Source organism: Gallinula chloropus (genome assembly GCF_964237585.1).
Source record: "Gallinula chloropus genome assembly, chromosome: 3".
In the NCBI taxonomy this organism is placed as follows: domain Eukaryota; kingdom Metazoa; phylum Chordata; class Aves; order Gruiformes; family Rallidae; genus Gallinula; species Gallinula chloropus.
The window spans coordinates 34,874,828-34,901,363 of record NC_140087.1 but is presented as its reverse complement, the minus strand read 5'-3'; the positions used below and the strand labels follow the sequence as shown (position 1 = coordinate 34,901,363).

General features: G+C 40.2%; 1 protein-coding gene across 1 annotated transcript; it reads left to right on the top strand.

Annotated features, from left to right (window-relative positions):
- On the top strand, positions 1-26,536 carry LOC311189382 (plasminogen-like; the record flags this gene model as incomplete). Its single annotated transcript, XM_084261052.1, has 19 exons — positions 1-49; positions 2,758-2,893; positions 3,427-3,533; positions 8,597-8,711; positions 9,743-9,906; positions 10,426-10,555; positions 10,679-10,801; positions 12,229-12,387; positions 13,188-13,318; positions 13,908-14,067; positions 15,450-15,634; positions 16,625-16,773; positions 17,493-17,586; positions 19,416-19,530; positions 20,203-20,277; positions 20,787-20,927; positions 23,184-23,290; positions 25,550-25,695; positions 26,256-26,536. The coding sequence occupies 19 exons, from the start codon at positions 1-3 to the stop codon at positions 26,412-26,414; spliced, it is 2,445 nt and encodes an 814-aa protein (XP_084117178.1). The 3' UTR covers positions 26,415-26,536.

Genomic DNA, 26,536 nt, shown 5'->3' with positions numbered 1-26,536 from the left:
ATGGGGATTAGCAAAGCGGCCTTTCTCTTTCTTTTCTTGCTCAGCCCAGGTAAGAGTCCTTTGCCTTCCGCTTACCTAGGTGAGATGGGGCTGAATGCTTGCAGACTCCCTTTGGTGAGGGGAGGTTCCCAATCCCAAATCTCTGTGTCACTACTTACCTGTACAAGAATGGATTTGGGGCTTGCTGGCCAACGAGAGCTGCTGTTGAACCAAGCAAGAGCTGTGGTCGCTCCAGTGCTGTGTTGGTTAGGCAGAGCAGAAGCACAAGAGCCTTGCTGTTTGTGTGGAGAGCTACTGGCTCCCTGCAGACATGCCTCATGGCCAGAAAAGGGGGCAGCCTTGGAAAGCAGCCCCAAAACTTGCTACAACACCCATAGCAGTCAGTAAGTCGGCTGTCTCTGGTTTCAGCAGACACTGGAAAAAAACGCTAAAGCCTTTTACTGCCAAGCATTACTAAGCACACTAATACTGGTTTTCATCCTTTATGATAGGAGTTTTAATTTTTTTAATGTAATATGTAAAATGAAATTAAAAATTAAATAGCTCCTTTATATTCCAGCAATTTCACATTTACAAACTTAAGAAAATATTCTACCTTGTTTTCCTTGGGGCAGTAGGTAGACCTTTAATCCTCAGAAACTGAGATCAACCTTCCCTGGAATACGTCTTGAATTGTTTCTTGCAAATCTACAATAAGATAGGTGTTCCACTAAGGATAATATATGAATTTCAAGCTCATCTACAAATTCAGTAAATAAATATTCTACCTGTATTATATATTTCAATCTGATTTCAATCAGATATCATATTCTCTAGTAATTTAACATATCACTATGGCCCTTAAACAGTACTTTTTAAAGTGCTCTTATTGGTACAATTTGTATGATTTTCTAATAGCTGGGATATTAAATATGATAGAATAACAGGGATGTATCATTGTATCATTGTTATGGGTTATAAAAGACAGATTATTAAGTTACTATTATTTGCTCAATGTTATCTGCTCTAACTCACTCTGAATTGATGGTCCAAAAACTGCCCTACAACTATTTTTATGTCTTCTGAATTTTTAGCGGTCAAGTCCACAAAGGTACACATATAAACCAAGGAATTATCCTGTATCATGCCTGGGTTTGTAAAGAATTGGATGTTAGCCAGAGTAATACATTCCCCGCTGCATTTTTAAAAAGATGGTATTCAAGTTTACCCTTTGCAGCACTAGGCAACTAACATTACTTTTTTCTGTTAGCCAAGCTTCTGCCAATCTGTGCTGTGTTTTAGCTAATGCATAACATCCAAAATCTTGTGCGTTCATTCTTAAACCAACTGAAATTAAAAAAAAAAAATGGTTAACTGAGAAAGTATCCAAAAATAGAGCTTTTTGGACAAACATATAGCTTTAACCAATAGTTTGGAGAGTAGTATTTTCCTATTCTGGTCCACTGCAATTCTGGAACAGTGGCCTCAGTTGGCTAAGGAAAACGGTCAGGAGAGGAAACAGTTGTTTGCTGAGTGCATTGGGAGAAATTGTGCTCCATATAGTCCTACCGTAACAGTAGGATTCCATGTGGGAGGCCCCTGCATCAGGGATTTCTTAAGACATGCAGATTTTGTAGCATTCAGCCAACTCTGGCAACAGTTACAAAAGATTTCCCCCAGGCAATTAATCATCTTACTTTCATTAGTGGCCCAAATACCTTTTATTTTATATAAGTATGTGTCATGTGGAGGTAGGTGATGGATGACCTATATGTCATAGGAGTTAATTACAGTGGAGCAATGTTGCAGGGAACTGAGCCTAATATGGGTGTTTGCATAAAAGAATGATTCACAATGTTACCTGTGAGAATGGTGTACCAGACTATGAATTTCCTGTGTCTGGCAATAATAATAGCTTGAAAAGTGAAATAATTAAACCGTATCACTTCTGTAACTTTGTAATTTGATGTTGGATATGGAAATAAACTTTTGTACACATTAGGAACTGAAATGTAGAATCTTTATCGGCATAAAAGGAAAAAATTAATTAGATGGCAAACTCCATTGTGAGCAATATCATTTTGGAGCTGTTAAATGTATTAGCAGGTGCATCATATACAGTTTGTGCAGCTTTCAGATATAATAATATTATTTGATTTTCTCATTTAAAATCTTGGGTTAATTTGTTGCAACAGAGATGGAGCCTGACAGATTCATTAGTAATTCTGATCAACGCATTACAATAAAAATAATGGTGCCCAGTGTAATAGACTATATAGTCATCTTATGATTGAAATTTCTTGCTCCAGGGCAAGAAATTTTAGGACAAATGATTATTCAGTGACAAGTAAAACTGTAATGATTTCACCATCCATGTAGAAGATCATAATCTCACGTCCTCCCAATTCATGCTTCTCGAAATCCTTAATATTGGTTTCACTTCATCTTTCTCTGACTGGTGTTCATTTGACATTGTCTAGTCCCTCATACTCTTATTTCACATTTCTTGTTTTCATCTTCAAACCCATATATAACTCTACTCTGAGCTGCTTCCTTGCATCTCTTTTCTGCTTTATTTTTCTCCTATGTGTTCCAGTCAAACAGCTGGGATTGTTTCAGGAGACAGAAATTTCCTCTATTGTGCTTTACCCAGAATACCGGAAAATAAATGGTACCTTCACCTGTCAGTGCTACATGAAAAGTAGGACTCAAAGTCACAAATCTTCTTCACTGCAACATTCTCATTTTTAATGTCTGGTCCTTTTCCTTCCCTTGTAGTGAAAGGAGATATCCTGGATAACTATTCAAGAACAGACAGTGTTTGGATACTTAGTCGAAATAAACAGTTTTACAAGACAAACAATGAAAAAGAATGTGCAGAGAAATGTGAAGCAGAAAGACATTTTAATTGCAGGTAATTTCCGTTGAATCTTAAACTATGTCATCGTGGGTGACTGCATATCGATGATATTGTCCTATTGCTGACGCGAACCAATGTGCCTATACTGCTGCACCTCTCCTTAGAGCAGTGTCACCCAGGACTGTGCCTTTAGCTTCTGGCTTATTTCCACCCATAAGTTATCACAAGGTCAAGTAAAGGGTGGATTTACTATGTGTTACTCATCCTGTAGTAAACGGTGTCGTGGTGGGGAAAGGTGCTAACCTGAGCCGCAAGGATGCTGTTGATAATGTTTTGACGATGCAGTAACTAGTTTCCCACGCCGTGACTTAGTCAGTCAGACATCAGCCACTTCAGGGCAGTAGAAAATGACAGTCTCTTACTCAGTGCCTCAGATGCTGAGTGCAATATCTGAAAGATATAAATGGATACAAGACAGTGCTGGTAAATTAAAAATTTACAGAAAAATTATTATGAGCTGAATAATTTGAATTGAATTTAAAATACTGCTTCCTATGTCAATATTGCTTCCTTCTCAATTTCAACAGGGCCTTCCTATTCACCAAGAAAAAGCTACAGTGTTTAACACTGGCTGAAAATGCCAAAATGACTGTGACGTTCAGCAGCACAGATGCAGTTCTTTATGAGAAGAAAAGTATGTATATAGTAAGCTGGTACAGATTTATACTGGTTTAATTGCATCCTTGCACTCTCTTCTGCAGTATTGGAGCACCACCATTGCAGGTGGTGACAGCTTCAGTGAGCTGGGCCTGCACCCACTATGAAGTGGGCTGAAACTGCCAGAGACTTTCACAAGTAGCATCAAAGCTCCTTTTATTTGAACTTACATTTCACTCCTTTAGTCATGTATTACTGGGATCACGCTAAATAAACATACTCTACAGGAGAAAAAAGCATGATTTTTAAATAATCATGCATTTCTCCGCACTTTACGTATTTGCACTCCTCTTTCACAGACCTAGTAGAGTCCTTGGCCATAAATATTTTGAAGAATACAGGATTATCTACTTTTGTGTAACCAGTTCTCTAATTTTCTGTGTAATAACTCAGTGAAGAATTATCTAACTGAAAGATTGTATTGCCTGATAATTGCTGGGGGTTTTTTATAATAATAATTAATTGTTCCTTCTTTGCAAGATGGTTTGTTTATATTTATTTTTTGTTGTATGCCAGGCTCAGACAAGTGGCTTGGTTTTAAATTTTATTTTAATTAATTAATTACTTTTCTACATTTTTAATAGATGTTATGTAGCTGGAAAATTATGGGGTTTTTAAGTAGACTATCTTCATAAGTTTTGTGGGAACACGGATAATGTAGTCACACTAACTTTAATGCATCTTCTGGGGAAAAGAAAGCTCTTTTACTAGCTGATACATAAGATGAAAACTGAACATTTCCTGTAAGAACATTTCAGTTTATTTGAAAAGACATGTTCAGTGTCTTTACAATTCTGAAGCATTTAAAAGATACAGAGAAAACAAACTTAATGAATAACCATGGTGCAGATTCCCTCTGCTATATCAAGATTTTAGAGAGAGAGCAGTTTTTGTCCAAATTTCCGGCAAGTACCAACTGATACAGTGCTGATGAATTCATTAACTTCTGCCACAGATCTGGCCAAAAACATAAACAAAAATGATAATGTTAATGTTTAACCACTTGTAGCGTAATTCTGCTGCCTAGATTAAGGGTTACTAGTTTCATGGCATCGGGTGCAACTCCTCTTATTTCAGTAAGTACTAGCTTAACCTCTAGCTCATTATCAGCCAGTGACATTTTGTTCTTGTGGTGCAATACATGTTCCTTGGTGTCTTCTTGGGTCTTCTCACCAGCTTTTCTGAACTAGCACTTTATGTTTATGTTTAGATCAAATTGCTTAAGACATGAGCTAGAATTTCAAGTGCACTGCTTGATTCTCGAGGGTTATTATGGTCATATTCCTTCATTTTTAAAAAGGCAAAACCACTGTTACAATTGTTTTGACAAAAAGAAGTTAGGTCTACAGTCATGTCCCCTTCCACCTCAGTAACAGCCCTCACAAGACTAAAGCCTATAGAGAGCTCTTCTCCACTTCTATTTTTCATGTGTTCCTCATAGAACACTGATGTGCAAGTCATGAGGACAGAAGAATATTGGAGCAGGTTCAGCACAAGTGAAATATCCATAGAAATAATGGGTGTAGTCAATACCTCAACATTTTAAGTGTGATTTTAAATTTTTTTTTCCTGCAGTCAAAAGTCATTATTTTCCTTTTGGTTAAAACAGGATAAAGGAAGAACATGTGCTCTGTAAATTCACCTGTGTATGTTAAAGGTGAATAGACACATGCACAAGTCATTAAATATTAAATTGAAGTTAGCCTTTCTAAGCAAATAAATAATTCTCATTGACCCTAATTATATGCTGTCACAGAGGGCCAGACAATAACTCAGGCTTAAATTGGTACAAATCAAGACAATATCCCTAGCTTCATCAGGGCCCCATTTGCGTTGCTTGCCATTTTCCTAGCTCTTTCAAACTTCTGAAACATTTGAGGACAAACATTTGTTTCTCAAGTCAGCAGCAAAAGACTTGGTTTTACACGTAGGAGCCTTGGCCTCTCAGGAAAAGTAAACAGCACTGCTTGACTTCTTTCTTTTCTGCCTCCTCCAAAGCTATTTCCTGGAAGGCAGGCCTGGTGCCTCCAGCCTCTGTGTTCTCCCCCATGACCTTCTTGAACACAAGTAATCTAGAAATTAAAAATCTAGAGCCTTCAGCTCTGCTGCTCGTATTACCACTGAAGTCACCTTTTCCTGCAGACAAAAAAGGCCTAGCTTGGTATTCTTTCATGCTTCAGAATGGATTTGACTTGTTTACTTTTTATCCTTAACTGAAACTGCAAGGTTAGATACGGGTCTGCTTCCCTCTCTCCTCATCTTCTTGGAAGCAGAGCTTTTCCTTCCTGGCCATGACCAGGACAAAGGAAATGTCACCACATCAATCCATTGCAGGAGGAGACACTGAGTCTAGTTCCTCACCCTGAAGGACCTGGTCCTCAGCCTGTATGTAAGTGCCTGTCATGGCAGGGTGTCTCACATGAATGGAGGCATTCGGCCAGGTATCAGGCCTAAGTGTCTCATGTAGGCATGGTGGGCAACCACCTCTCTTGCCTTCACTGCCATCACTGTATGGGCTGTCAGAGTAGGTGCATTCATCTGCAGCCCTTATGCAGTTACCAGTCCTTTGATGTAATTGGGAGACCTTTTCTGGTCATTTTTAAGTAGAGGCTGGATCTTCTCAGCTTCCACTGCAGACTGAGTAGAAATCAAGTCTCCATATTTAGCACCTATCACTGTCACTGAAAGCTGCAGTCAGGCAGTGCCATAGCTTGGCCAGTAGGTCATGGATACAAAATTCCTTCCTGTGGAATTTATTTTCTCTTGCCCTGTTTTATGCTTGTGCTAATGGTCGTTCTTTGAAACAGCCCAACCCATATACTCAAGCTTAAGGCATCTTTCTTCTATTTTTCACTAACAGGAATAATGAGTATCTCACTCTTTCTGAAACTCACAGCTACCATTGTCAACGTCTTTGCGAGTTCTCAGAATAATCCGAATGGCAGCATTTGGTATCTGCAATGGCCCCAATCCACCTCAAACCAGTGACATTTCTCAAAAGGCTGTTAAAGTGATTCACCTTCCTAGAAACAACCTAATTATCAGAAACAGCATCACCCAGCCTGAACTTGAATTTGCAAAAAGACATTTTGTTTCCTTAAGCCTTAGAAAAGTTTTCTGTCCCTGACATGACTCCTCAGCACCAGGAAATAGCTGCTATAAAACTTCTTTCCGCTGAGATATGATGGAATCTCTTCTGCCTAAAGAAAGCAATCTCTGGGACATTTTTTGACTCGGTCACTCCCTTAAGTTCATAGTGTCTGTAGAGTCTCAGCTATGCCTGACTCAGATCTCAGAGTTTGTAACAGCTACTCTGTCTCTGACAGAGCTTATTTTCTTTGGATTTGGATTCAAAATAGCTGTCCAAAACTTTAAAATGAAAAGATTCATATCTCTGTGAGTGTAAGAGTTTGTATGGATGTGCTGGGGCACCCAATGTTATGCACTCACATTTTACCCCACCACAGACACTTTGGGATCTTTATGCAGACCACTCTGGATTGTCCAAAGGTATATGTCTGACAGTTACAATTTAACTTTCCCTATGCTAATGGAAAAATTCCATATGAGGAATCCGTTTCTGATTGCAGCTTCTTTGTTAATAGTAGGCATAATCCACAAAGCCCTGATACATAGCTGTTGTGGGCTATGCTCACTACATTATGTTGAGTCAGATTTCTTCCCATCCACACCTCCAGGAGTGCCTTTTCCTTTGGTTTAATTGGCCTCTCAGAGTTTAAGAACCATGACGTTTGTACTAGCTCAACGGCCATCTGGGATTCTTATCTTCTTGTAGGGGTACTTCTCAAAGTTTTGGCACTCAATCACTAAAACATTTCTTAAGAACTTGAGTAGAGACTTCTTCTTTACAGAGCAGTTTCCCCAGTCAAGCCTTACTTTTGTTTTGACATGTAGTTTGGCTTTTGATCCCATCTCTCCTTTGAGGAACACAGACTATCAGGTGTTAGAGGCCAGCACAGAAAACCCCTGTACAGGTCAGAAAAATAAAAGGATCAAACAGAAAAAAGCCATGTTATCAAAAATGTTGTTTAAGAGGGATCAAATACCAAGGCTATTGACCAGACATGTTCATGCTGGGACCTGCTACAGGAGTATCAGTGTTGAAGCAGCAGTGACAAGACCTTTGGGCACCGCAGGAGTAACCTGATAACCGGGCAGCAGCTCCCGTTTGGTAAGACATGCAGCACAGACATTTGTAGTCCTAGCCACACACTGTGACAGCGGTAATACTTACAAGGTGTTCAAACAAAGCTCAGCTTTTCCTATGAAAGTGGTCTCCTGTCCTAGCTCTAACGTTTCCATTTTATATTTTGGGGTTTAGGGGGATCTTTCTTGTGCAAGCAAATTGCTGGAAGGGGAAATTGGGGTCACTTCCTGCAATAACTGGAGACTTTTCAGTGTCTGTTGCCACAAAAAGCATTGTCAACATGCCTTACTTTCTCTCTGCGTTGGAATCCCAATAGAAAGTACCTGGAACTCTGTGGCTAAGAGAAATCAAAGGTTTGGGAGCCACTTATGTGACAAACCTGTATTTGATAGTTAATAATTTTCTGTCTTGAAAAGATAGTTGCATGACACCCACACTGCAAATATGCTTATGAACAGTGCATCTCAAAGAATCTCCAGCTGCTGGTGAAAGATCATCCTCTTTATGCCAGGAGTATGGTAGTGTAAGCATAAATTTTATGCATGTCACAAAAAATTGTATTATACAATATATATATACACACAATAATATTCTATGTGTGTATATATATACATACACATGTAACTTGGTGTATCTGTTTTCTTAACTAGATTTACTTAGCTGTATAAAAATGCTTCAGGAATTTTCCTCTGTAGTTGTCCAGTGGTTGGTAGCTAACTTGTTTTAAAATACCTTAGGGTATCCACAAGAGGTTCAAAACATGGGTAAAACATGGCTCAGTTGATGAACTTCATAGTTGTATCTGCAGATTCTCAGTTTTGAGGCATAAATGTTATAACACCATGGAATTAACAAAGCCAATTCCATTTCAGTTTACCTTGCACAATGTAGAAGAGGGATTGGGAAGGACTACAGAGGAATGGAAGCCAAAACTCGGAAGGGTATTCCATGCCAGAAGTGGGCAGAGAAAACACCCCACAAACCAAAGTATGGCCGTATTCATATTTGCCTTCATTTTGTTTTGAATCTCTTCTAAGCTTCCCTAGCTTAATGCATATAAACTCTACAGGGCATGCTATCAAAGCCAGGTGATTCCTTACAGCAACTTTATCTTCATCTGTTTTGTTACTTTTGACACTACTGGCAAAAAACCTGCATTGTCAGCTAGAGTAGTTGTGTCTGAATGCTGGGCTCCTGAGAAGATCAAATGTCCCTATCAACACGTGATAAAAGTTTTGCTATTGGTGACTGCAGGCCATTATTTCTCTCTTCTGTATGAGGTGTGACAAAAGAAAGCAGTAATAGCTGTCCAGCTCTATGACCCCCTGCCTGCGATCTAGACAGTCAAGGAGAAACATCCACGAAAGTATCTGAGTGCCAGAGGGAACTGCGGAGGCAGCATTTTCTCAGGGCTGGCTGCCACTGGGGTCACTGAAGCAAATGTGGAAACAGAGGTCCTATTTGCTCTGATCTATGTTGGAGTTTTATCTGTTTAAAAAATATTTTTTACTGTTATTCTAATGAAACGTGATTTTTTTGTTTGTCTGTTTAAAAGCCATTTAGTCTTTTCTGGGAGGACTTCTATATAAAGAAGCCTAGGGTCACTTGCTTTGAAATCTCTGCCAATTAGGAGGCGGTTGTGTTAGGTGAATTGCCTCTACTAACTAACTACTCTAGAGAAGCTGCATTAAGAAAAATGCATGACAGGCACAGGCCATAGTGAGCTGACTAGATCAGCTGGATGCAAGTATTAAAGACAGTAATTGCCTGTGAGGCTGTCGTAGTCCTTACAGGCTGTAAGCGCACTCATCTTTGGCAAGTGGAACCTAGGGAGAAGCTACAAGTAATGGTAGTTATGGGATGTTTTCCAGATTTCATTTATGGGTTGCAGTGTGGAATCTGATTGTTTTATTTTTAATGTCAATTAATAGAGCCCACAGCTAGCTGAGCAAGTTGGACATTTCCCTTCTGCTCCCCTGAAATATTGGCATTAAAAGAGAATTTTAATACTTTTACAGTTTTACACCTGAAAAAGTCCCTGATGCCGATTTGGATGAAAACTACTGCAGAAATCCTGATAATGATCCAAATGGACCCTGGTGTTATACAACAGATCCTGCTACCAGATTTGATTACTGTAACATCCCAGAGTGTGAGGACCAGGGCACACTCACTGAAGAAGGTATATTTATTTTTCAGAGAAGGAGTTTTCAAGTAGCTAATTATATTCCTGCCATTTGTTCTTCCTTTATTATTGTGGATTGGTTTAAAATGTGAATTTTGATCAAGCTGGAACTTAAGTTCTCAACACAAGCATTTTCCTAATTGGCTCCAGCTATCAAAGTATTTTTGTGAATATGGAGGAACTGAAAATTTCTAATCATTTGATGATATTTCCCTCTTACCCCTTGCAACTTACTTAATTTTAACAGGAGCAAAGATTCACCCAGGTGCTGTGTCACATATAGAACTCCCTTTGCTAGCAGTACATACAGATATGTGAACAAAGTCCTCCCTTCAAATGACACGTATCCCTGAAGTTTTATTTATTTGGCTAGCCTGTAATGTGTGCTCTTCTGGGTTCCTTTCGTCAGTAGCTGGATCATAAACCTCTATTCCTTTTGGTGTCATCTTCCACGAATAGATCAGGACCAGAATTCAGAGTCTGGTAAAAACCTTGCTTTCTTTTCATGCTGCCTAGGCCCTGCAGGGGAATGCATGCGGTGTAATGGTGAAGACTACCGTGGAGAAGTTTCCAGAACAGAGTCTGGGCTTGAGTGCCAGCGCTGGGATGCCCAAGAGCCTCATATGCATGCATTTACCACGAAACAGTGAGTCACACTCAACAATGAATTCATTCCTGCAGTGTCTGGGAGACCCTGCCTGCAGACAGCCTAATCGCTACCACCGGCCATAGCTGACTCACAAGCTTCTCTTTAATTTTCAATGAGCAGTTTTCCAGACAAGGATCTGAAGAAGAATTATTGCCGTAACCCTGATGGTGAACTTCGGCCCTGGTGTTTCACTACCAGCCCTACTAAACGCTGGGAATATTGCAACATTCCTTATTGCAGTGAGTCTGATTTCCTGAGATCACTCCCGAGAGTAGCGTTTCTCGTTAAAGTGTGCGGGGAGGGGAAATAAATAAATCACATTTCTCAGTAATCTAAGGAAATCCTTGTCAACCAGGGAAAGTGCACATTAATAAGCAAAATCACTCACTAAATTTCTGTTACAGAAGATTATGTGAGGTCAGTGAGGATGTCACGAAGTGTAATAATGCCAGAGATGTTAGGGAAACCCTACTTTGTCGTCAACCACCTTACTCTTCACCTGAGAGGCAGGGTATTCAGGTTAATTCAGGTGTCAGCTTTCAGGAGCTGTGCTAACTCATGAAAAACACCTAAACCACCATGTGGTCACACTGTGATATTTTACCTGGGTCTGGCTACCACGGCCAGCACTGCCTTTTTCTTAGCAAGGGATGAATCTCAAGAGACAAGTTCAGGCCTCAGGAGAAAAGCCTGCCTTACCAGTGAGCTAGCTTAACCCATTAAGTTGAGCACAGTAAACCTGGACATTTCCAAAGCACTGAATAATGAGGTTAATATTGCAGTTTGTAGGACTGGACTGCACTTTGAGAGGAAAAAAAAAAGAAAAAAGTTTTTCTCTCTAGAACTTGCTTTCTTACGCATCTGTGCTTGCCAGTGCTGTAAGCAGCACCACGTGCTTGCTAGATGTAATTCACCTCAGCATGCTCAACTGGGATGGAAGAATGACTATTTTTGGTCTTTTGTATGATAAAATAAATTAAGAAAGTTATCATAGCATGTCTATTTTTTGCTTAAAGCTTAAAGAAGGTTTAAGGAACAGACCAACCTTTAGTCACACTTCTTTCCTCAGGAAATTCCATATGTATCACAGGTATGAACAGCAGATTCATTTTCTCTCTGCCTTCTGCAGGTTCTGTGCCTTTGACTATTACTCCTACTTCATTTGCTGTTTGCCACATGCCAGACCAATTCACTTTATTTCACTCTTCCTTTGACCCCGGTTTCTGAACTCGCTGACTCCAGAGGCGCAGCTCTGAAGTCTGTCTTTCTCACACAGTTTCTTCTTGACCCTTACCCCTTCTGCCCTTCCACCCTACCTGTGTGTATTACACTGCTGTTCTCCCTTCATTCTGCTTCTTTTTACAAGACTGTAGAGGACTACTTACTGCCTTTCCAGCTCTGCCCTCAGGGGACTGAAGGCACAAAGTGTGGCTTGACCCAGAGAAGTTATTTATTGTGAAAATGTACACGCTGCTTTTGCCATGGCTTTTGACCAATGTCACCTCTGCTGAAATAAAAAAAAAACCAATAAAATTGCATGGTTGACAGTATAGAAAGCAGAGGATTTCTAGTATATTTGAAAGCATTGTCTAGCTGCATTCCTTCTTTTATTTTTCTTTTGTTTTCTTCTTTTTTTCTTTGTTTTCTTTAGATCCTGCTACAGCTACTAGATACCCACAAATCTCTGGCCTGGGCTCTCAGTGTCTTTCAGGGAAAGGAGAAGACTTTCGAGGCAGGATAGCCATCACTGAATCAGGCAATGCCTGCCAACACTGGAACACACAGTTTCCTCACAGACATGGGTGGATTCCTAACAGATATCCCTGCAGGTATGCGGAGCCTCAGCATTTTATCAAATGCCAAAGAACATAGCTATTCCTCATAGATCCAGATGCAGAGGCAAGGGTAGCATAGGTTCTCTGCAGCTACGTTGATAAGCTGTTTTCTCGCCTTCTGTCAGCTCTCCTTACTTTTGTTCAGGTCTTGCTTTTCATTTTATCATCATTGCTTTTTTTAGCAGCTTCTTTATTCTCAGATCTCACCCACCTCCTTCACATCCTACTGCAGTTATAAGTATTTACTAATTTTATGTTAAAAATTCCCCACCCGTGCTTCAGTATACTTCCAGTGCATTATTCTTCTAAAGAACAATACTCCAAGGTCCAAAATACTCCAATACATCCTTGTGCTCCAAGATCAAAGATGGGTACACAGAGCATTTTCTGTGGGCAAGGCTTGCTGGGACTGAGCAGGGTTTTTGCTCTGTATTTTGATCTTGCGAGTTGCAAGATGGATTGATCCTGCAAGTTTTCCTGGGTGTGTGAAACCCTGTCCAACACTGCAGGGAAAAGAGCAGCCACGCTTCCAGGATCAGTTTGTGACATACAGCTTCTCCTGGTTCTTACTGTCAGCTAACACCAATGGTTCGTGCTTTGAAGTAAGCTTTTACTGGCCTCAAAAACAAGAGCAGAAAGTGTAACATTGGAAAAGTTCTTCATATATCATATACAGACTGCAAATTCAAAGCCTGATGATGTAAACACTGAGTTCTGCATGCAGTAGTTGGCAGTCTTGCACACAACTCCTCTTGACTTCTGTGAACAGTGTAAAGCCAGTGTTTCTGTTTCAGGGGCTTAGAGGAAAACTACTGTAGAAACCCTGATGGAGAGAAGAGGCCTTGGTGTTACACTGTCAACAGCAGGATTCGTTGGGAATATTGTGCAATTCCCCACTGTGATGGGACAGAACAAAGGACTACTGGTATGAGTAGTAGAGTATACCCGAGATAAGGACTTCAAAACAGTGAGAGACTTACTATTTCTCATTGCAGATCATTTTCCAGTCACTTTGTCACTGTTGTTACTGCAGCTTTTTTTTGCTTGGCATGTTGCAAAACCAAAGTAATAAAAAACCTCATCTGAAACAGCCATTAATTTAAGCACAAAACCAGCAAGAAAGTCTTGTTGCAAGCAAAAGGATAATAGAAAGGTTGAAGTTAAGCATAATGCCCATTTTAGAAATATCTCAGGGGTAAAATCACTAGCCACTAATCTTTGAGGATTTTTCATGTGAACTTTCTCATCTTTAATTCAAACATGTTCACATATACCCATAGAAAACTTGGGGGGAAGCCTTCCTTCCACTAATGATGTCTGACATATGCGGGCAATCTGTGCGAGTTTTCTGAATACCCTTGGAAATGCCCTTCTGCTTTTCATGCTGGCCATGATGCTCTCACTAGACACTGTATGTATAACTGAGTAATTAATTTTTGTCATCCTGTGTGCTTGGTGCCTACTCAGTAAGAACATTTCTGATGCTGAAGACCAGTTTCTGTTGTTTGCTTCAGATGTGCCTATGCAGGTTCCCCTGTCAGAGGAGTGCTACCGAGGAACAGGTCAGAGTTACCGTGGCACAACTTCCGTCACTTTATCAGGAAAGAAATGCCAGGCCTGGAACTCCATGTCCCCACACAGGCATGAAAAAACCCCGGACAAATTTCCAAATGCGTACGTTTATCTCACTTTTTCTTGCTCTGTCTGGCAATGACCGTTGCTGATTGCATCATCTTTGTAGATCTATGCTATAAAACCCTGTCAGGGAATGTATCTACAAGAGAGATATTTTTTCCCAAGATCTAGAAACATTTTCTGTTATTCTCCATTTTTAAAAATTATGGGTTTTTTTAATTCAGAGTCAAATACAGCTGTGACCCTTTGCTCTTAAATCTGAGCTTCTGTAACCAACACTGGGAGACTTGTATCCAGATTCTGGGCACTTGCTGAAACATGCATTTTGTTTATGCATTTGAGACATTTGTGGTGGCCTTTCTATTTATTTCATCTGGACACCGCATTTATGCTGCAAAACACACAGTCAGGGGTATTATGATTAGAACTACCATTTAAATGTTCTTTATAATTGGAATTTGGCACCCAGAACTGTGTACACTGAATTTTCCCTCTAGATTTGTGTTCTTCAGACTAACCAAACAGGACCAGTGATGACTAATCATAATTACTAATGTGATAGCTGTTAATAAGGGTGGGAATGCAACAAGGTGACAATTGCTGGGAAATTTATCATTGCTTGGGGCATTACAAATATAAGCAGGAAGGTTGATACTTTTTCTAATTTTTTTGCCTTTTTTATGATGTCACCTTTTTTTGAAAATTTTCAGTCATATTTTGGCATCAAAAATACTGACATGTTGAAACTGGGACATCCTCATACAGAATTAAAAAATTGAAACTCAAGCTGTGAAAATATGGAATTAATGTTTTCTTGCATATTCAGAAAAAAAGCATTTCAGGTTTTTTTTTTTTTATTCTGTGGCTGCGCTGTGATTCGGGATTGGGAACTCTGCAAACTATTGATGAGAGAAATTCTACTACCCCCTGCCTCAAAAAGTACAGACATGGGAGTGTTCCCACTGAATTCTAGAAGCCTTTTTTGGTTTGGGGTGGAGAGGATCATTCGCTAAGTATTTGTTTGCCATTCTTCTGAATACGAGAAAGAACCCTTTAACATATAAAAATGCATATTTATTACTAATTCACACATTCAAACAATTGTGTATGTTCATATATAGGCACTTGGAAATTAAATTATTGGCATGAGGGTCATTTTTTTAGCTGCTCAGCACATTGACATATTACAGCTAGAATTTAAGCCGGTAGTTGAATTACATTTCCTTATGCATAAATATATTAGTGACTGATGTACATGTGAAATATAATTGTGTTTGCTGGTAATGAGACATCTGGCAAGAAGTAAAAAATTAATAAATGCATTTATCTCTGCATAGTACAGATCCACATTTTTTTTCCCAAGATATTCCTATGATTGCTTTCAGTCTTATGCAGCTTGACTATTGTACTTATTTCTGCAGGGATTTGAGGCACAACTATTGTAGAAACCCAGATGGTGATAGCAGCCCATGGTGTTTCACCACTGACCCCAACACAATGTGGGAGTACTGCAATCTCAAGAGGTGTGCTGATCAAGAGCTCACACCGAATGACCCCCCTCTAACAGCGACACAAAATGTTGGCCTACCTACACCCACTACATCTGGTAACAGCTGACTATAAGTGTCACCTCCTGTAGAGTCTCTGTTGGTAAAGGAAATAGTAATCTATCACAATTATTCTTGAGTAGGGCTGCAAGAAAATAGTCACATCCCTCCTCCACCTTTCAGATCCGTACTATTGAATTTTGCAGTGAGTACTCTTTTGGTCAGTTTGTATTCTGTATTTATGGTGCATTCTGTAGGATATCTTTCTCATTTGGGGGAGCAAGAGGAAAATAGACAAAGTTTCTAGTGTTTCTGTAGCTGCGTACTACTGAAATACAGTCACAGTAAATACTGTTATTGGAATTTTGCTTGTACTGTTTTTTATGTTTTCAGAACATGGACCTTACCTTGCTGTGTAGCTCATAGGTAACCATCTTTTGCAAAATGTATGCACCAGGAGAAACAAGTTTTTGCTCTATCCTGCTTTGCTTTCTTGTTAATTAATACTCCATGTTGGTCAAAGTGGTTTGACTTTTCTGAATGTCTGAGCTTCCCACAGATTATTTACTTTGCAAAGGATGGTGACAGGGTTGGATAAAAGATATATTCCTAAATGAAGCTGCATACTCTTACTTGTGTGGAGTGGAATAAAGTACCTGAAACAATGTCCCTGGAAGCAAAAATTGCTCTTTCAGTCTAATGTGCTGGTAACTCTGAAATATGTTTCTCTCATGGAAAGTGCTTACTGATACCAAGTTAGCACAAATCTTGGAGTCTTTTCAGGTACTTGCAACCTGTCACAGAAAATGTTTAGCCTGAAGTTCCTTGAAATTTTTTCCAATTCAGTTACTCTGTACATCCAGGAAGAGGTCTACCTTGCCAAACTAAGAGATCATCACATCACAGGGTACATTTTTATCTGTCTTTCTATTGTAGACACTAGAGAGTGTGCCAGTTCTAAAGGTACTTAATCTGGCTTGTTTCTGTTTACCAACACCAGATACAGATTCATCAGCTAACGATAATTTCCTCCTTCTCTTCACTCACAGATTGCATTAACGGTAATGGTAAAGATTATCGTGGCACAGTAGCAAAAACTGGAACGGGCAGGACTTGTCAAGAGTGGAGCTCTCAGAAACCTCATAGCCACAAATATTTCACTCCTGTGACTCATCCAAGAGCAGGCCTGGATAAAAATGTAAACAGCTGCTAATGCCAGTGGTGTCACTGAATATGTCTCTGTTCTCCATAACCCCTCGTGAACACTTCGTGTTCAGTCTTTATAGACCAGGTTAAGCATATCTGGAAGTCATCATGTTGATAGTCCAACCTATAATAATGTTGAAGAGAGAAGGATACATTTTACATTACCTAGGATGTTGGTACTTGAAGCCCAGAGGTACACCAGTGGGTGGATGCGGACAGGCAAGTGGCACAGAAGAAACCATACAGGCCTTCCCTGATTTCCGCAGACCCTGAAGCAATGCCTTTTGCTGTTTGTCACAGACTAAGCAGCCTGTTGGCAAACTCTTGGAGCTGACCTAACTTGCTCTCACTGACTTTACGGGAAAAAGGATTAGGCTAACAGGAAAGTTTTCTTAGTGCATTTACTCATTTTCTGTCAAACTTTACTTCTCACGAGGCCTTCAAAAGCAATAGACCCAGGGTGACTCTTGGCAGCAGAGGAAAATGACAGCAATTTTATCATGTTTTTCATCTAATGGTTTTGAGATGCAGGAAAGAGAGAATGTTATGATTGGAGGAAAAAGAAAGCATTTAACATCCAGTGGAAAAGTAGTTGGGAGAAATAATTAAAACTTTTAGTTTAACACTTTTTTTATAAACATGCACTCATAAACTTCTTCATTCTGGGCTAACATTTGGAGTCTTCATTCTCTGTTTTTGTAATTATTACAGTATTGCAGGAATCCTGATGGAGATATAAATGGTGTTTGGTGCTTCACAACAGACCCAGAAAAAAAATGGGAGTACTGTGAAATCCCACGCTGCTGTAATTATCCTTAAAGATTTATCTGTCCTCCTTTTCTGCTTGTTATGATAGTTGCAAAATGTTTTCTATCAAGCCATAAAAAACTGCGGTAAGGGGTAGCTTTAGGTTTGAATTTAGGTCTGTATGGAAGTTGGACACAATCAGGCACCTGTAACAGTCAGCCAAAGTTTAGATAACCTGGGGCTAAGAATCATCAGTAAGATTTCATATAAAGCAATCCCTGAGCCCTTTATCATCAGTGAAGCTAAGCACTCAGAGCTGCCAGCTGAATTTGAAATATCCAGACAAGCCACGAGGCAAAGTATTCCTTCTCTCAAACACAGAATTCCTTGATTTTCATTCTAGTCTTCCCATGCACTTTCTGGCTAATGCCTCAAGAACCTCCTCATACACTTTTTGTGTTTGTTGGGAGCACCAGAGGTGACATCCTGGGAAGCCCTTTTCATGCTCTTCCGACTTAATTTTTTATTCTGATCTGGATGTTAAAATAATCTGTGCATAGATATTTTGGCTTTTTTGGGGGGTTGAGAGTTAATTTGGTCCTGGATATTTTACACAGATTTCCTTTTTTTTTTTTTTTTTTTTTTTGGATAGTAATAAATATACTGGAAAATCCAGCAGCAAAATAGCTTTTACCTTTTGTGGTGGTTCCCTGGCAATGGTCATCAATACAGCTATAATGTACTGGGAGCACTGCTTGGCACACCTGGAAGGCATCTCATTTGCTTTGTTTTTCCCTTCTTTGCACAAAGATTTTTTTCTTAATATATATGGCAGTCTATTTCTTCTTCATCTCATGCATTTTTTTTACTACAGTACCATCTGGAGACCAGGTCCGGGCTCTGTTGGACAATGTAGCATTACCAAACAGTGAAGAGTGGTCACTCCCTCAGGAGTGTGTGATACTCTTCACGCTGCCCCTCTAATGTGTTCCTCCAAGCAGCAATGCATTATGACTGTGCATAGTAATTTTGTCAACCAGACCTAAAAGCTGCCCAGACAAAAATAATAGGGAATGTACAAACAGCACATCTCACAGCTGTAAAAACCTGCTCCCTGAAACTGCTGTGGTGGAGCTTCACTTTAAGACCTGATCTCTCTTAAAAAAAGCCTTTGAATACCCAGTTTTTAAATTAAGGTGTAGGGGAATCTTATGGTCTCTTGCTTTTTATTAATTTATTAATTATCTCATACTTGAACTAACAAAGTTAACATACATAGCACCATATGCAGCTCTGGAAGAAGTTATTTGGGTCCTCAATGAGCACCCAAGCTCAACCTATTTAAAAAAGTTCAGAGACATTTGAGGTAAAAATAGAGTGAGTAGCCTGAGGACAAATTGGAATATTTTGTGACAGGGGACTGTGACTAAATTTTAATTATCTAGGGATTTGCTTGGACTCAACCAAAGCGTAGCCTGCAATGTTTCAAAGAATTTAGAAGTTGTGATTATTGTCTGGGCAATAAGTTTCCACTTTCTTTAGCTCTCTTTTCCCCCTCAAAGTCCCTATAGGTTTTCTTTTGGGAATGGGGCTCATTATGTTACCTGACTATTATTTGACATAGTTAAAAAAAATTTTCCAGGTAAATTAATATTTTGTCATGGGAAATGTGATATATTAACCCCAGGTTTAAATGCTCAAGGTAATGACAATATAATGGAGTCTAAAGGTTTATTTGCTCTTAGTTTCTATTAACCAATGTGAAGAGTGAAAGCCTAAGGAAGATAATAAAACGTCTCCTGCCTTTCTCTTTTCATCTGATTGCACTATGGATGTAGATACAGAACTGCTTTACAATTCTCCATTGAAGCTTTTTTTATTCTGTAGCTTCTCAGCATGACTGTGGAAAAGCCCCACTGAGGACTGAGCAAGCCTGTGATCAGTATAGGATGTGTGATGCGTTTCCAGGGTCTTGGCCTTGGCACATCAGTCTCAGGATGAGGTACTGGTATTCCAGACTGTATCACCATCCGTGAACACCAGGGTTTCACAGGGAGCAGGCAGTAGAAAGAGACTGACAAGAAGCAATGCATATGCCTCTGGAGACTCATATGTAAAATGAAATATTTTTTTAGTCATTATATTCACAGATAGCTGCTTATTGGGGCACTAATCCCAAACTCCCCACTTTCTCCCAAGTCTCTAGAAAGCAAACTTGATCTAAAGATATTAAGTACACTTTTATTTACTGAAATGGGTAAGGAATAAATAATTCCCATTCAGGATAATGACGGTTAATTCCAGTGGGGCATTTAGGCCCAGTAATACAGCCACCCACCCACACTGGGTATGAATGGATAATGAACAACACACGTGAAAATATTAGGAAGTGTAATTATTTTTATTAAATTCCTGAAAGCAAGAATGCCCTGTTGAAAAGTTTCACCTGGGTGCCAAATTTCTTTTCATGTTTCTCGTGTCCTGGAACAAATAAAGCTTGTCCTTTGCAAATCTGCATTTGATTTCTCTTGCCATTGGCAAGAAAAAAAATGTGTCTTGTAAAAGGCTTGAATAAGGGACATATTGCTAGTTTGCTACTATTTCCCATTGTGCACAGCAGAGATGATGGAGAATTGACCTTGCAGTCTTAAATTAATGTGATTGTCTGTTCTAGCACCAACGTGCACCGTTGTGCCGGCACTCTGATACATCCACAGTGGGTCCTCACTGCAGCTCAGTGCTTGCAAGAGTGAGTATCTGCTGGAATGAGTGACAGGCATTTCCTGAAGCCCTACAAGAAAATCAATAGAAGAGCAAGATGTACCCAATAAGGCACTTTCTTTACTCCCTATTTCCTGTCTATCTTGCCAGCAAGCTGAATTGAGGTCACTTCTGTCTTCTGCCCTCTCCCTCACCCCAAAGCATGCCAAAAAAGATTGTTAATGAAGTGCTGCTGCTAACTTCACTTGGAAAAAACATGGCTAGCAGCTTGCCCTTAGGGATTCAAGAGTTGTGAACACTGCAAGAAGTGCCACATTATTTACAGCCCATGGGATTTTTCACTGTCATAAAAATAGAACTGTTAAAAATGCCACATTTTCCTTCTCACCAAGGATAAATGCAGGCATCTATTGGTCAAGCAGTAGCCTGGACTACCTTGTTAATTGCAGTTCTCCAGGGAAAGCACTGGATTTTGTAAGAGAGGTATTTGTGATTTCAATTATGGATATATAACCTTGCCACTATCATTTCCTCCAGGTCAACAGAGACTTCTTCGTACAGGGTGTTTCTTGGGATACAGAATCTCAATGCAGCAGAGCCAACCCTGCAGATCCAAAGTGTTCAGAAAGTATTAAAGGAACCAAGTGGAGCAGACATTGCTTTGCTGAAGTTGAACAGGTACCATGTCAGTCCAAGTTTTCCATCCCTAACACTTTTATTCTGAAGTCACGAGCTAGCTTAGGCTGGAGTTAGCTCTGCAGTGTGGTTACGGCATGGTATGGCACAGTGTGAGAGTCCCTTTTAGCGTTAGTGTAGGCATCTGTTCAAGGGTAAATCTTTCTCCTGCCAAATGCCCCACTGGCAGAAGCCATGTGAACTTCTCACACAGTATAGGAAGGGCAAGGAACAGTTCAGGTGGTAATGATTGCCACCAACTAAATGGCAGCTCCACTGAAGCAGTGAGGGTGGAAGCAAACCAAAACAGAGTTGTGTCTGGAGGATCTGCTTGCAGGTTTTTTTTGCTTAGCCCTGAGAGCTGTGAGCCTCAAATGAGGCCAGGAGACATCACAGCTGCTGAAGGGAGCAGGTAGAAGTGCCCAGTTTCCCTGGCAAGGCTTCTGGCCAGGCCACGTCCATGTTTCATGAGCTGAAGACCTGGCCAGCAACTCTGTAAAACCAGATCCTGCTTGTGATGTAGTGAAAAATTCCGTGTGTAACTGTAATTGCCTGAAGGCTTCTTTTGTGTCTTACTTAGATGTCTAAGCAGTCTGCTCTGAAATAAGTGTAGTTATGCTCCTGAAGCTTCCTTATTGGTTTCCCTCTTCTTACACTCACCACACATGGATTAAAGATCATTAAAAGGACATGTCTGAGCTGAGAGGATAGTTCTTTTTGAAAATTCACTATGCAGCTTTAATTTTTAACAATTTCACTTAAATTTCAGTTCAGGTTCTCTCATGCTTGATTAATCAAAATCCCACTGACTTCAGCTGAGTAGAAGCAACTCATGCTCCACCAGTTTTACCAGTTTGGTTGTAACTATGTCATTCAGTTTCTCTTCCATGGGGTGGTCTAAGCACATTTGCCCTATAGATACATGCATGCTATAGCACTGTCATCAGTTAAGGTTTGAGATCAGCATCTTGGACTGGTGGGTTGAAGGATAGAGTTCAAAATGATGATGATGGCATTGGCACAACTGCAGCTTCAAGACAGGAATGTGTTAGCATCTCCTACCCTCCTGGACTGCTGTGTTCATGTTTCATTCAGATTCTTGTGTTGGAGAGATCTTTTTTTTAAGATTGGTCAGAGTAATTTCTCTTTGGTCTCTCATTCTCTTGATTTTTCTTGGGGCTGATGATCTTGGCATCGCCTGATTAAGAACAGGAGGATTTCTTAATTTTCTTTATATGGATGTGGAAGACCTCACTAGCTATCACATCACAGCACAGCACAGCACAGCACAGCACAGCACATCACATACTTTGAAAATCATTCTGGGCCTGAAAAGATATTATAAGGTTTCATTTTATCCTGACCAAGCATCTGGAGTTCATTCAGGTTCTTTTACTCTCTTTCACAATCAGAGCCTTCACAGGGTAGGTTCCTGACAGTGGTCAATCTCATTTAACAGCTGGTTCAGACATGCTTTCACTGTGCCTAAACTGTTCACGCTTGTATGACTCCTAGGGCAATATACCTTTCAGAAGCCATCTCATCTTTTCTCATCTACATATGAAAATCAATAATTGATCAGATAGTTCAAACCAAAGACCTCCCTGTGCAGCATTTTCACGTTCTTCAGAGCTGCCTCCCAGGACTACGTGCACTCCATATCAAGCTTTATTCCTATTCTGAAGCCTCCAGGCACAACACTGTGATGAGGAAGAGTTTTGTTTCCGAATTTATTGTATTGAGGTGCTAGACTTGGTAATGTGTGAGATACTGCATCATGCCACCCACAGTTCTATCACCCATGTAACCAGAGGAGAAAGGAATTTTCCACAACTTCAGCTATGTCTGCATATTTACTCATTCATTCATCTTTCCCTCCTTCTGTGAAGCCTCAGAAAATGTCAGCAACCTCCAAGGCAGGGAGGATCTGAGATAAGTCAGACCCACACCACCTGCAAGGGTTGCTAGGTCAAGGCTTGGGCTTGTACATGTTCCTGTACACACTGCAGGGGTAACCATAGATCTGTGCTCTGGCACTGTGGTCCAAACACAGTTGTGCTGTGACTGTGAAAACAAATACAACCCAGAGACTTTCAGTTGCTGTAAGTAACTTTTTCTTTCATGAAAGCCATCTATTCAGTCTTAAAGCACCATCACCTCCTCCCTTCCCATGAAGAGCCTTCTGAGTATGAAGACTGAACAACCTGATGATAGTTTTTCTGATTATGATCTTTTAATTATTATTTGTTTGTTTTCCAGTCCTGTAACAATTACTGACCATGTAAAACCAGTTTGTTTGCCTGAAACCAATCAGATGGTCGAAAGAAACGCAGTATGTTTTCTAACTGCCTGGGGGAAAACAAGAGGTAAAGCATATTTGATGTGTGTGTGAAAACTTAAGAAGGTTTTAAAATCCTATCCCAAAATATGTGCACTTGTGGGACCTGAAAAACACATTTTACTTGAGATTTAACTAAATCAGGAGTCACCAGGCAACATTATTCTTTTTATTTCTTTCCCTCAGAGCTTGATTTTTCCCCCTCAGTCCTCACAATAACTGAATTAATTAAGATTCTACAATGTTTTATCTTTGTCTTGGTCTATCTTCAGCTTAGATATACACTGTATTAGCACAAATAAGGACAATGCTCAAATAATGCTCTTGCCTTTAACCTTGACCTTTATATATATATATTATTTTTAACAGCTGAATGAAGCTTGCACTTGCCTTCCTACTGTAGGGACCTACAAACACTGCGGACAGATAGAATATATGGGCAAGCACTAGCCATAAGGCCTTATATAAGGCATCCCAGCAACCATGGTGCCTTTGAGTCAGAACCTGCTCAGACCCAAACACCTTTGAGGCACAGGCAAAATCAGTTCAAGATGAAGATTTTTAATGTCATTAAAGCCCTTAACTGAATTTTGTTCACAGTCTAGCATTAAAAACTAGTGTACGTGGTCTGTCACCTCCCTCTAACTCTTATGTGCTCAGGGTTAAGAATACCCATCCCTCTTTGTCTTTCTTTTACTGCAGCAGGAGGCAGTTCCTCATCCCTGCAGCTTCCAGTGGTGATGCTGGCATTTGTCCTTGTTCAGTTCCAGCTTCCACACACACATTTGGCCTTGCTGAGCTGTATGCAAGGGATGCCCTTCCCGCTCCCGTTGCCAGACAGCACCTTGTTAATACTCCACCTGTAAAAATAAGCCAGTGGATTCCTCTTTGTGTGCACATACACAGAATTAAGAAACAGAAATAACATGAATGGAAGGTGTCCTTTTCTCTGACTTTCATCACAAAAAGCCTTCCACATAGGTTGCAGTACCATTTTCCCCTTCAGGTGTCATTTAGCTACAAAATTGATGCTATGAAAATAATGCTTGAGAATAATCACAGAATCAGAATCACAGAATCAGAGGGGTTGGAAAGGACCTCCAGAGATCATCAGGTCCAACCCCCCTGCCAAAGCAGGTTCCCTAGGAGTGGTCACACAGGGAGGCGTCCAGACGGGTCTTGAATATCTCCAGAGGTGGAGACTCCACCACCTCCCTGGGCAGCCTGTCCCAGGGCTCTGTCACCCTCACTGTGAAAAAGTTCTTCCGCATGTTGGTGCAGAACTTCCTGTGCTCTGACTTGAGGCCATTGCCCCTTGTCCCATCTCCATAGACGATTGAGAAGTGGCTGGCTATTTCCCCTTGTGTCCCACACTTCAGATATTTATAAACATTAATAAGATCCCCTCTTAGCCTTCTTTTCTCAAGGCTGAACAGCCCCAATTCATTCAGCTTTTCCTTGTAGGGGAGATGCTCCAGGCCCTTAATCATCTTCATTGCCCTCTGCTGGACTCTCTCCAGGAGATCCCTGTCTTTTTTAATTGCTTTTCTATTAGTATCAATATTATGAAGAAACACTTTTCTCCAGCATAGGTGGCATTTACTGGCTTTCCTCCTCGTTTTCCTTCTTATCTTGCGTTTCTTTCCTTTTTGTTCAGCTTGCCACACGGTGGCAGTTGCTTCCTATGTTCAAGTGATCACAGGCCCAAAGAATGGTGTAGGCGATTTCTTCCCGAAGTGCATTAGGATGGAAAAAACAACAGGCCATCGTTATGTTTAGACAGTGGGCACGAGAGTCCTGCCAAGCCAATCAACTAGTTCATGAAATCACCAGGGGAAGGGGAGCAGAGCCGGAGCCTCACATCTAAATAAACTGTGTTTTGGGAAAATTCAACCTTGGCTTCAGAAAAATCCTCCTAGTCTGGAAAACACTATCTCTAGGTTTAAGAGTTCAATTTAACATAAAGCAAATCCAGGCTAACATATTTTCCCCTGAAACAAGCCATTGCCTCTACACCGTAATGAAAGCCTACAAGTCAACATGATGGCTCAGAAGACAAAGCATCTGGTTTTATTTATTTTATAACACATTACCATGCAGAATAACTCTTTATTGTTGACTGTAGGTATGATCTAAGTACAAAAACGTTGAAAACTCTTTTCAAGGAGCTTGGCAACATAAGTAGATCTGGGGATGGATCTCAGTCCTTTTGTTACTGTAGCTGCACCTGAACACTATACCCATGCTACCATGTGTAACTGCTACTTTTTTTTGGTTGTTCATAAAGGTACCAATACAGACAACAGATTAAAATACATGGAATTCCCTGTGCTTGAAAATAGAATATGTAATCACCCTGAATTTCTAAATGGAAGTGTCAAAAATCATGAATTTTGTGGTGGATTTACTTTTGGAAGCATGGGTAACTGCCAGGTAAGAATATTCTAGCTTTGAGCATGAGCAGACCAAATGACAATTTGTACTTTCAAAGCTTCAGCAATTCAAGGCTCCCACATGAAATGTAAGAAATGAGGTATACATAGCATTTTCTTCTTCACTCTTAGCATCAACCAGAATTTGCGTAGAAAAGGCTATTAGTCTCCAGGGAGAGCTACGGAAATGATTTTAAGAAACAGCATTATACAAATTCTATTCAATTTGTCCTCAAGTAGGTCAGAGGATGTAGAAAATTGAGAAACTTCCCTTTTTTGTGCAATTGGCTCCAAGGTGATTTGAGCATGTTCCCTCATCCATGATTGGTTGTTGGGTCTCTCCTTTTCCTGATCAGAGGAATGGTCTGGATGCTTGGAAATATGTTTTGTCCTCCCACCTTTTTACTCCAGCATGACTAATAAAACACCCTCCCTTTTTCTACAGCCCTCGGACATATTTTTACATCTTCAGAGTTACGCAATATTGTTCCTGTCAGTAATTTGCTGTTTGTATGCCTCTATTACTAGGGGAGTCACCTTACTCTCTCTTCTTCTCCCTAGGCTGAAGTTGGAGGACCTCTGGTCTGCCAAAATAAGGACAGATTTGTCCAGTATGGAGTCACCTCTTGGGGACTGGACTGCACCCAGCCATTAAAGCCTGTTTTTGTCCGAATTCCTAGTTTTGTTTCTTGGATCAAGAATGCAATGCTTTCCCACTGAATCTGGATGCAGGCCAGCTTTCCTGGAAAGCAGTCCCTGTGTCAGAAACAGCATTCCAAATGAGGTTTTAAAATTGTAATAAATCATAAGAATATTAAATAAATATCATTACTGGACGAGCA